At 32.3% G+C, this 12,285-nt stretch overlaps 1 protein-coding gene across 1 annotated transcript in view; it reads left to right on the top strand.

The window, feature by feature from the left end:
• LOTGIDRAFT_238688 (hypothetical protein) overlaps positions 1–11,032 on the top strand; it is a gene marked incomplete at its 5' end in the record, with an annotated part of 19,904 nt that extends 8,872 nt beyond the window's left edge. Inside the window, 14 exons of the mRNA XM_009051194.1 lie at positions 217–293; positions 1,179–1,330; positions 1,526–1,632; positions 1,844–1,914; positions 3,482–3,613; positions 4,107–4,309; positions 4,669–4,791; positions 6,329–6,420; positions 7,065–7,140; positions 7,604–7,792; positions 8,942–9,076; positions 9,391–9,544; positions 9,781–9,904; positions 10,504–11,032. Of these exons, the coding sequence (XP_009049442.1) occupies positions 217–293; positions 1,179–1,330; positions 1,526–1,632; positions 1,844–1,914; positions 3,482–3,613; positions 4,107–4,309; positions 4,669–4,791; positions 6,329–6,420; positions 7,065–7,140; positions 7,604–7,792; positions 8,942–9,076; positions 9,391–9,544; positions 9,781–9,904; positions 10,504–10,627 (1,759 nt within the window). The 3' untranslated portion in view covers positions 10,628–11,032. The remainder of the gene's footprint in view (positions 1–216; positions 294–1,178; positions 1,331–1,525; positions 1,633–1,843; positions 1,915–3,481; positions 3,614–4,106; positions 4,310–4,668; positions 4,792–6,328; positions 6,421–7,064; positions 7,141–7,603; positions 7,793–8,941; positions 9,077–9,390; positions 9,545–9,780; positions 9,905–10,503) is intronic.
• Positions 11,033–12,285: the final 1,253 nt, after the last annotated feature.

Here is a 12,285-nt window from a genome sequence, read left to right as displayed (position 1 = left end):
AGACTGAATTGATGTCTCCTTTGAAAAGAAAGAAAGAAAGAACTATATTTTACAAGTATAACAACTAAGGTTCACAACGATCCTTGTCTACCAGCTGGTCCTTGGTCAAACCTCGTGCGTGGCATTGATTTTTCCAGGATTATCCTTACTCATTTACAGCTGATACAATATTATCTCAATCAGGGATAGAAAGCTTTTTTGTCTATTATTTTTCAGTTTACGTAAAGCTCTATTAGGAAGAACACCAATAGTACCTGATCCTATGTCAAAGTGTGGAATTAGAGCCCAGGCTGGTAAGTCAACTAAATATCACTGAGTTCTTACTTTAAAGGCATTGTGAAGATTTTCTCTATACATTTTATGTGTATCAGGTACACTAATAGCATCAACTTGCACCATTCCAATTTAAATCAGATGTCTGTAGTTCTTGCAATTCTTTTAAAATTTGTGGTGTACAGTTTTTATAGTATATAGCCTTCGCCCCTGTCCGTCCGTCCATCCACAACTGTTTGTGGACACAATAGAGATCTGGTTTCTTGATGGATTTTGACGAAACTTGGTGTGAGTGTTTGTAATCACCCAAGGATGAACCCTATTGAAAATCAGATGAATCGAAAAATATTTACTATGAGTTATTGCCCTTGTTCTTGAATTGTTTGTGGACACGATAGAGAGCTTGTTTCTTGCATGAAATATGAAAATTTCACTCTCAGAAACATTCATTTACTGATAACTCGTTAAATCCCGGACAAATAAGCTGCCATTACAAATGTGGGCGTATTTGTGACCTACTAAAAAGCAGTATGTCTGTTTAACACATCTGATGAACAATTGGAATGGTGCAAGTAGAAGATAAAAGTTTCCAATTCATTAGACCAGACGTTTTTTTTTACAGAAATAAGAAAAAAATAAGCAACAAAATCAGCTCTGTTGAAAAAATAAAAAATAAACCTTTTAATCCTGATGAAAAACAAAACATCATCAGAAACTCCCATTATTAATAAAATATGATTTTCGAATAAATCAATACTGAGAAAGTAGGAAAATACAGGTCATCAGGCCTTTGATTTTGTCTTGTTTTTTCATCCTGCCTTACAGATTTTTCCAGAAATAAATTGGTCTGGCCTTACTTTATAATTTTTTGCAATAGTACAGATTATTTTGGTGAATATTTTCAGACATGGCCAAGATGGCATTAAGCTGTGGATTAGGAGCTGGGTTTAGTTTAAGTCCTGCTAGTGGTAATCTATCTCCCTATGGTGAAGATGTCATAGAAATAACTGGTTATAGTGATATTTGGGGTACCTATACTGATACTATCACTTGTACGGTAAGTACCTTATACATATTAAATGGGCAATGCAGTGCAGTGAGGAAATTTTCATAGGCCAGCTGCATCAGCAAACTCTTAGCTAATTCCAACTTTCCTGGGTTCTTTAATGTACAATATACACCTCCTGAAGCTTTTAAATGACAAGTCAACATTTCATTGTCATGTTAATGTTTTTTGTATTCTGTTTTTTAGATTGGTGATTTAGAACCTATTACATTTCCTCTCACCATGACAGTTGTTGGTTGTCCACTAAATTTCCAAATGACTGCTGCTATACCCAACCAAAAACCAGTTGTCAGGTAGCATTCTCTTCTCTGCCCTTCATGGTGTTTACCAGCTAAAGTGAAACACGATAGAAAGCTGTAATATTTTCGATGTTGAAGAGATCAATATGATACATGTTTTTATATCACACCAGTGATCATACCAGTTGTAAAATATTTGGGAATTGTTGAACAGTAATCTATTTATGACTGATAGATGGTACTAAAATAACCAGTAATTTTTCAGGTTTGGTACCCATGTCTCTGGTTTAAAAAGTGTTAAAAGAGCTATGAGAATCAACAACACCAGTCCATTTGGTAAGGTTCATTTTTATACGCCCACATGTAAGAATGGGCGTATATTGTGGTTGCTCCTGTCGGTCAGTCCGTCCGTTCACATTTACCTCGTGGTACAATTCTCTATAGATTCTTTTGATCTTTTGTATGTGTGTCAATATCATTAAGAAGATGTGCACTATTGAATTAGGTGAGGATCCGATGATTTTCTTGAGAGATATTGCATAAAACTCTGATATCGCGTTTTTTCACTCTACAGGCTACGATATAGAGTTTGTTTTACAGTTCACATTTAGCTCTTTATCAAGCTGCTGGGAGAGACTTGCCCCAAGCCTATGTTTCGTAATTATCTGCACGCAGACCTTGTTAGTCATAAGAAGAGCCCCTATCTATGACTCCATTACCTCATTCCTGAACCTAAATAGACCAAGGGCTTCCCCGAGCTTGGCGAAGCCTTTGTGTGGTTGATTGACAAACTAATGTTTGGATTAACCATTAGAAAGGCCAATAAATCTATGGATAATCTCTTTTAATCTCTTTTGGACTACTTTTAATCAAGAAAACCCATCTTTAACTAAGTCTATATGTTTATATTTTAACTAGGTTTTAACTAGGTCTATATGTTTATATTTTAACTAGGTTTTAACTAGATCTATATGTTTATATTATAACTAGGTCTATTGTTTATATTTTAACTAGGTCTATATGTTTATATTTTAACTAGGTCTAGGTCTATATGTTTATATTTTAACTAGGTCTAGGTCTATATGTTTATATTTTAATTAGGTCTATATGTTTATATTTTAACTAGGTCTAGGTCTATATGTTTATATTTTAACTAGGTCTAGGTCTATATATTTATATTTTAACTAGGTCTATATGTTTATATTTTAACTAGGTCTATTGTTTATATTTTAACTATGTCTATATGTTCATATATTAACTAGGTCTATATGTTTATATTTTAACTAGGTCTATATGTTTATATTTTAACTAGGTCTATTGTTTATATTTTAACTAGGTCTATATGTTTATATTTTAACTAGGTTTTAACTAGGTCTATATGTTTATATTTTAACTAGGTCTATATGTTTATATTTTAACTAGGTCTATTGTTTATATTTAACTAGGTCTATCGTTTATATTATAACTAGGTCTATATGGTTATATTTTAACTAGTTCTATATGGTTATATTTTAACTAGGTCTATATGTTTATATTTCAACTATGTCTATATGTTTATATTTTAACTAAATCTTTGTCTATATGTTTATATTTTAACTAGGTCTTGGTCTATATGTTTATATTTTAACTAGGTCTTGGTCTATATGTTTATATTTTAACTAGGTCTGTATGTTTATATTTCAACTATGTCTATATGTTCATATTTTAACTAGCTCTATCGTTTATATTTTAACTAGGTCTATCGTTTATACTTTAACTAGGTCTATATGTTTATATTTTAACTAGGTCTATTGTTTATATTTTAACTAGGTCTATATGTTTATATTTTAACTAGGTCTATATGTTTATATTATTCAACCCAGTTTTACCCATTTTAAATTATATTAATTTTAACTTCCATCAGATATCCGTTTGGATTGGAGAGTATTTAATCAAGTAAAAGATGACTACCAGACATTAGATTTGACCGTCTGCTACGGAAGATGTTTTCCACCAAGAGATAAAGATGGCAGTGAAATTATTCACCAAACTGAAGGTTATATTTTTATTATAGTATGTGGACAGATATTGCTCCTGCTTGTCCATCTGTCCTTGTAGACACAATAGACATCTGACAAATATATGTTGAAATGTTTTTGAGTTATTGCCCATTACTTGGCAAAACATGTTAAATTTGGCTTGTAGGCACTCTATAGACTAAAGTTTATATCCAATCTTGATGAAACCTGGTATTTATGTATATATTGATGAGATCTAGGTCAAGTTCGGAATTGGTCATAATTTGATATTTTTTTCTCCGCCGGAATGAGTGAAAACATGTAAAATTTGTCTTGTTGACACAATAGAGTAATTATCTCATCTTCAAAATGTACAAGTCTTTCAAACTCAGTCTGATACCAGGACATCTTCGACAAGCTTTATGATTTATCTCCCTTGTGAGAGTTGAACATTTAGCCAATTAAATGCATTCAGGCAGACCAGACTTGTTACTAAGGCAATTTAATCTAGACATCGGTTGTTCATTTCAGAACCACAAATGGAGCGCCGACCTACAAACTTTATTCCAAATTCTCCAGACACCAGTCCTGGTACTAGCAGACAAGTTACAAGTTGTAGCGAGGAACCAGAAGTCAATTCTGAACCATACAGACCAAAAATCATCTCCTTGTTTCTCAATCCTCATGAAGGCCAATGTTCAACTAAACCCTACAGTATTCTTCCTTCACAAATTGTAAGTTTTAAAAAACTTCCTAAAACAATTTGTTAATCTCATTAGACTTTTCCAGGGGGTTAATAAAATATATTTCACAATTTATTCCATTGTTCAGGGGCTGTATCATGGTCAGGTAGAGTGTTGGAATCTTTTTACATTGTCATTTGCTGTGTTTTTTTAAACAAATGGTGGTCTTGAGTTTCAATCTCCATCGGAATGTGAAAGTCTGGTAATCTTGAATAAGTTGTTTTTTAATTATTTCAGTTGACCCAACTGTAAATCAAGAAGACAATGCCAAGAGGTTTGGCCAAGGACCATCTGATAGAAAGGATCCTTAGTGAACCTAAGTTATTATCTTTGTTTATTTTTCTCCCTAGGTTGTACCTGGCAATGGTCATGCACAAGTGTCAGCTATTTTCACCCCCCTACTATCAAGTGATGTAACTGAAGAAATAGAATGTTTAGGTTATGCTTTAGGTTATATGAGTTTAGATGGGAAGGTGAGCTATATGTTTATTGTTTACATGTTAATCATTATTATAATTATATTACTTTAATTCTCACTGTTATCACAGTTGTCACTGGTATCATTACCACAATCCCATTCTAATGACGTTATTTTTATATGCCCACATGAAATGGGGGTGTATATCCTATCCGTCCGTCCACAAATGCTCGTAAACACTCTAGAAGGTTCAATTATTGACAGATTTTGACGAAACTTGATGTGATTGTTTGTTATTATCCAAGGATGAACCCTATTGAATATCAGAAAAATTGAAAAATATTGAGTATGAGTTATTGCCCTTGTTCTTGAAAACATGTTAAATTTTTAGCATGAAAACACTCTAGAAGGCACAATTCTTGACAGAAAACTTCAAAAAATGTTTTACAAGAGTTATTGACTTTCAAAACGCTTTCAATTTCTAGCTCGTGAACTCTAAAACACACGATTGTTGCCGGATTTTTGATAATTTTATTAAGTATCGCCCTAAAGAGTTCAAAAGAAGTGTATGACTGAAGGTTGAATATTTCATACTGCTGATTGTTAAAATGAAAAATTCTTGTGGGTTATAATTACTAACTTTATTTGAGTGACGTTTCGACCAGTGTTCTCTAGTCTTTATCAACCAATGAATGACCAGAGAACACTGGTCGAAACGTCGCTCAAATAAAGTTAGTAATTATAATCCATAAGAATTTTTTCAATATATTCAACACCATTACTAAATGCCATTCAAAGATCACCGGTGATTGTTACTGTATTGCTAAATATTTTTATTCAAAATCAAAGCTGCCAGTAGGTGTAAATTACCTTGCCTGGCAAGCTATCTTTAACCAATCAAAATGTTTCATGTAGGAACTTTTTCTTTACTCCTATTGTGGAATAGTGCAATATTATAGCTTCTTTGTGTTTCACTTTCACACAATTTGTCATCAAGAAATAGTTAGATTAAAATTTTAGTCTAATTTGAATTGACACCTTAAGAATCAATTAAATTATATGATGTAGATTATGAGTCGTAGATAAAATAATGTAGATTATATGATAATATGATGTAGATGAAATGATAATATGATGTAGATTATATGATAATATGATGTAGATGATATGATAATATGATGTAGATGATATGATAATATGATGTAGATGATATGATAATATGATGTAGATGATATGATAATATGATGTAGTAGATGATATGATAATATGATGTAGATGATATGATAATATGATGTAGATGATATGATAATATGATGATAATATGATGTAGTAGATGATATGATAATATGATGTAGTAGATGATATGATAATATGATGTAGATGATATGATAATATGATGTAGATGATATGATAATATGATGTAGATTATATGATAATATGATGTAGATTATAGGATAATATGATGTAGATGATATGATAATATGATGTAGATTATATGATAATATGATGTAGATGATATGATAATATGATGTAGATGATATGATAATATGATAATATGATGTAGATGATATGATAATATGATGTATTTTCAGGCAGCAGGTATTGAAGGATGTTGTAACAGAAAAGAAGCGTATGAGACATCTGCATTAAGATTAGATATGACAGCACAATTAAAACCAGCATTGTAAGTACAGTTTAATATTCTTTATTGTCTGTTGGCAGAGGACAGTGTATGCTTTTAAAATCCAACTCAGGTTAATAAGGATCCTTTCTATCAGCTGGTTCTCAACCAAACCTCTCAACCTCAGGTTAACCATACCCATTGTTGGAGGGGTCAGATGGAATAACGAGATAACATGTCCTAAATTTCCATTATTGCATGCATACTTCATAGTATTGCCACATGAACTCAATCAGCTGTAGAATAATTGTTTGTCTCTGTTGGTAATACAGATATATAAAAAAGAATTGTAGCAACTTAAGGTTTCCTACCAGCTATTGATCTTTTCTGTATTATCCTTAGCCATTAACAGCTGGGTCGACTAGAGATCTATTAAAGACTAATGTTGGATAGTGCAGATTGGGTGAATAATCAAAACCCTTATTCTCAAAACCTTAACCTTAACCTAAGATGATTTTACTGTTCCAGTCATCTGATTCCCACAATCAATTTTCAATTTAGTTTTATTATCCAATCAGATTGCATTATTTTAAAGGTTATAACTTCTGATAATATATGAAGCTTGTATAAGGTTTTATATTGTGTTAATGTACTATATAATACAAGGAAATATAGGGTATATACAGAATATTATCTTATTATTAAAGATTAACAATAGAAAATACAGATGAAGAGGGTATGAGATACAGATCAGTTATGAGTGATTTAATAGTCAATGGTGAGGTATGTAATTTGACTGTCAAAAATAAACCAGGGTTATAGGTTTTTTCATCAACTTTGTGGCAAGGATGGTATTTCTCAATATAAAGTAACACACTTACGAAAAATTCTTAAAAGGAACGGCTTGTTTCAGAAATTCTTTGATACAATCAAAATTTTAAGAAATACAAAAATCCGCTTGCTTTGTAGATCAATTTTAGTGATTGACCAATCAGATGAATTAGATTTAAAGGGATTGTAAAGAGGTTTTCTTAAATTATTATATGTATCTGGGACAATAATAGCATCAATTTGCACCGTTTCTATTGTGGTTCTTACCATTCCACTTAGAATAAAAGTTTATGATGCCACTTTTGCAAAAAACTGCTAATGATATCTGAAGGGTTGCTTTGAAATGATTGTAAGAATAAAAAGTTGGAAACTTTGTTTCAAGTGATTGTTAAAATACCTTTATATTTATTTATAGACTCAACTGGAAGCCATCAAAGTATGTTCAACAGTTTTATCAAATCACACTGGTACACCATTAAACTTCCGTCTACTTGTCAACAAACCCTTCTTATTGGTCGATTTAGATCCTTCTAGTAATATAGATGGCGCTACAAGAGCTACAGAAACATTATATAACACTCTAGAACCACAGCATAGTTTAATAGTAAGTTATAGTTATTAATTTTCTGATATTTGTTCCATATTTTGTTTTATTAGTGGGCACATTTATTGTTTGAGCAAATGAACTGAAATAAATCTAGTTTTACGTCATTCTTTCCTGCACCTGATTTCTGTAATGAAGATGGACAATGCCAGGAAAGCAGCTCAACACTTTTCACCCATTGTCAGTAGCTGAACAAGGCGCTTTTTCCATGTTAGCCTTACAAGGGGAAACTGGGTTGAAAAGTTCAAAGGTATTATCTTGACCTGTATCGAGAATGAATCAATGATCACGTCCAATCAATTATCACGTCCAATCAATGATCACGTCCAATCAATGATCATGTCCAATCAATTATCACGTCCAATCAATTATCACGTCCAATCAATTATCACGTCCAATCAATGATCATGTCCAATCAATGATCATGTCCAATCAATGATCATGTTCAATCAATGATCATGTCCAATCAATGATCATGTCCAATCAATGTATCACGTCCAATCAATGATCACGTCCAATCAATGATCACGTCCAATCAATGATCACGTCCAATCAATGATCATGTCCAATCAATGATCATGTCCAATCAATGATCACGTCCAATCAATGATCATGTCCAATCAATGATCACGTCCAATCGATGATCATGTCCAATCAATGATCATGTCCAATCAATGATCATGTCCAATCAATGATCATGTCCAATCAATTATCACGTCCAATCAATGATCACGTCCAATCAATGATCATGTCCAATCAATGATCATGTCCAATCAATTATCACGTCCAATCAATGATCACGTCCAATCAATGATCATGTCCAATCAATGATCATGTCCAATCAATGGTCATGTCCAATCAATGATCATGTCCAATCAATGATCATGTCCAATCAATGATCATGTCCAATCAATTATCATGTCCAATCATTTATCATGTCCAATCAATGATCATGTCCAATCATTTACCATGTCCAATCAATGATCATGTCCAATCAATGATCATGTCCAATCAATGATCATGTCCAATCAATGATCATGTCCAATCAATGATCATGTCCAATCATTTATCATGTCCAATCAATGATCATGTCCAATCAATGATCATGTCCAATCAATGATCATGTCCAATCATTTATCATAATTTCAGGTGAAAGTGGGATTTCAGACAACATCTGAGTTACTGAGTCACGATTCTTTAAAAGATATGGAATCATTAGATTCTAACAGAAAACTTGAAATAGAAGATAATTTGATCATAGAATTCAACAATATGGCGGAACAGGTATGCTTCAACAATTTTACATCCTACTTTTCTACACCTGTAGCTAACTATTCATTCAGAAGAGTTTTTATCTATGCTTTTGCACCTCAGGCCTACATCACTGACAGGGAGAAACCGGGTTGAAAAATCCAATGGTACTACCTCAACCTATGCCGGGATTAAAGCCTGGGCCTTCAGGTTAGCAAGCAAACATCTAACTCACTGAGCCATCAGGACTCTTTATACAACCAATTTTTTTTTTTGCCTTTTAAAAACAGATGTGGGTTATGGCTTTTTCAAACAAAATTCAATGTTAATATATATTTTAATTTTAGAAAGTTCCATTGCATGCTACTCTAACAGTGCCCCAGATTCAACTATCAAAACAATCTTTAGATTTTGGTACCTGTCTAGTAGATCAACCCAGAATCCTGGAACTGTTTATATCAAATCAGACCTCATCACAAAGTCACTGGAACGTTTCTTTGGGTAAGTCTAGTGTGATAAAAACAAAAACATTTTTTACAAGGACATTATCTTAGGTTCATGACGAACCTGTCTACCAGTGGGTTCTTGGTCATTGATCTTTTCAATACATTTTATAGCAGCCTGGTGTAAAAGGACTTTTGTTATAAAAATATATTGTTCTAATCTCACTACATGCTTTGATAAGAATAATACTATTAAGACACCTATAAAATGAGTTTTTTTCTATATTGTTTCAGAATCAATATCAGATTCTTGTATTAATGATACGTTTAAAGTTGAACCATCACAGGGTATACTAGATGCCTACATAACACACGTTAGTAATAGTAAATCATTATTAACTGTTACTTTCCTAGCCAAGTAAGTATTATCATAATATAATATGAGAATAGTCTGTGATCTCTTCCATGTATTAAGTGTGCAGTGCTTAGCTGTGGTATAACTAGTGTAAGTTGAAGTTATAGCACATTTTACTCTGTTAATATATAATGAGAAGGGAGTGACTGAAGTTGTCTGCACAGATAATAACTAACATATTAGCCCCACCCCACTAAATATTGTATTCATGATAGTGTAAACAAAATAGGTTAACGTTTATCTAGCCTCACTCATAGTTTCCATGTCTTTAAATATACTTCAACAATTTATATATGATATCTGACAAACAATGAATTATGTGATCATTAATGGATTTTTTTGAATAATATCATGTAATGGCTCTGTGTTGGACATCTATGATTTTTGGACTGGATTTGTAGAATTTCAAGAACCACATAAGCCTGACTTGCAATTATAATGGTATCAATGGATGCTATCAGTTTCCTTCATACACAAAAAAATCTTTACGGTCCCTTTAAAGTATAAAAGTGTTCACATAATAATTGTTTTATTGATATTCAGTAACAGAGATTTTTCAAATAAACTCAAAGAGATCAAATATAACCATTATACTATTTCAGACATGAAGAGCATTATGAAGCAGTATTTCTATTTAAAGGAATGTTAGGAGAGAATCCACAAAGGTTATATGCCAGAGGTCAAGGTTCATACGATGGTAAACACGAGTCCTTGTTAAATCCTTAATTACACAGTGGATAAAGGTCACTATAATGTAACTATTTCAAGGACAAGTTAATAATGTCTTTATCTTAAAGTCTGTCATCTTAATAACTATATTTATTTAAAATTTGTGTATGAAACAAGTTATTGTTGTGAGATTAGGTGCTGTTGGAATATTCTTGTTTTTATAAAACTTGGTAAATGACCTAAAAACAAAAATCATATAGGATTTTGAATATACTGTTATTCCTTTCAAATTAATGTGCTCTGAAACTTTTATACAGTTACCTCCTAATAATTTCAATTGATTTTTCTATAACCTGATAGAATATAAAATGTAAAAGAAAAACTTGTATGAAAACTCTGTGATATAATATTATTATGTGATTATTTATGTTATTTATTTTCAAAATAAATTTTTATACTGAAGTATGTATTCTATTACAGTTCTATGCTCACATGATGCAGAAAGTAGGACGTAAAACTCCAATCATTTCATTTCATTTTTACTGATTTTTCCCAGATTATCCAGGGTTTCCTTGCAATCAGGGTCTGCTGATTACATGACATTACTGTAGTCTGAAGTATTAATATCCACTTTTGACTAATAACAAAGTTACTCCCCTTCTCTGGCAAACAAACAGAGTGGAAGTTCAACAATCATACATGTAGACGTCTGACTGAAATACTGCGTCGCAAGTTCAAAGATAGTGGACCACAGCCATATACGCCCATCACGGCATGCGGATGTAAAATATTGAAGATTTTAGGGCAAGGGCAATAACTCTGTTTCTAACGGTCGAAAATAGCTCAAATTCGAACTTGATCTTCGTTTTATGAATATGTATACACATACCGAATTTCATTTGATTCCAAAATAAAATCTAGTTTTTAGAGCGTTCACAAGCAAATGTTGACGGACGGACGGACGGATGGACAGGGGTGCCGACAACATACGTCCACATAGAGAGATGTGGTTGTATAATTAGACAAAATCCGCTTGATTTCGCTCTTTAACAATATTTTCAAATATTTTTAATCGGCATGCGTTTCCGGGAAACGACAGTTGGAAGTTGGTTTTTTTTTGTTCAAATCGCTGCTATTAGTGCCCCTGATACATATAAAAGTTTAGAAAACAATCCCTTTAATTCGTAGTACAAATTACTATGTTTGGAACTTGACCTAAACCTCTTCGTGTACTCAAAGTTCATACTTATAACTTATCTATAGGTAACATTAGAAATATCAGAAAACTTCAACAATATTACAAGACGACCACAATCAAAATAATCTGAAATATCAGGTATTTGATGAGAAAAAGGTCAGATAAAAATACAATTTACATCTATTTCGTGTTCCTCTTGACTTTCTTTTTCACTATGACCTCACTGACGATTAGGTTTGGCACCCGACATATCTGATATGTACAATGCAAATTGAAGTGGTAGCCTACAGGTACACTATATGTGTATCGGGGACACTGACACTCGTTTGCCTTTTCTTTGTCTTAAGAGCATATTGTAAAGAGGTTTTTTTTTCAAAACTTTGTATGTGTGTATCAGGTACACTAATAGCATCAATTTGCACCATTCCAATTTAAATCAGATGTCTGCGGTTTTTTCAGTATCACTAAATTAACAGAGCTATTATTAGCAGTAGCTTAAGCGATAGTGACGTCGGAT

This window comes from Lottia gigantea (assembly GCF_000327385.1).
Source record: "Lottia gigantea unplaced genomic scaffold LOTGIsca_160, whole genome shotgun sequence".
NCBI lineage: Eukaryota > Metazoa > Mollusca > Gastropoda > Lottiidae > Lottia > Lottia gigantea.
Note: the sequence above shows the minus strand (reverse complement) of the source record. Positions and strands in the feature narration are given on the sequence as shown.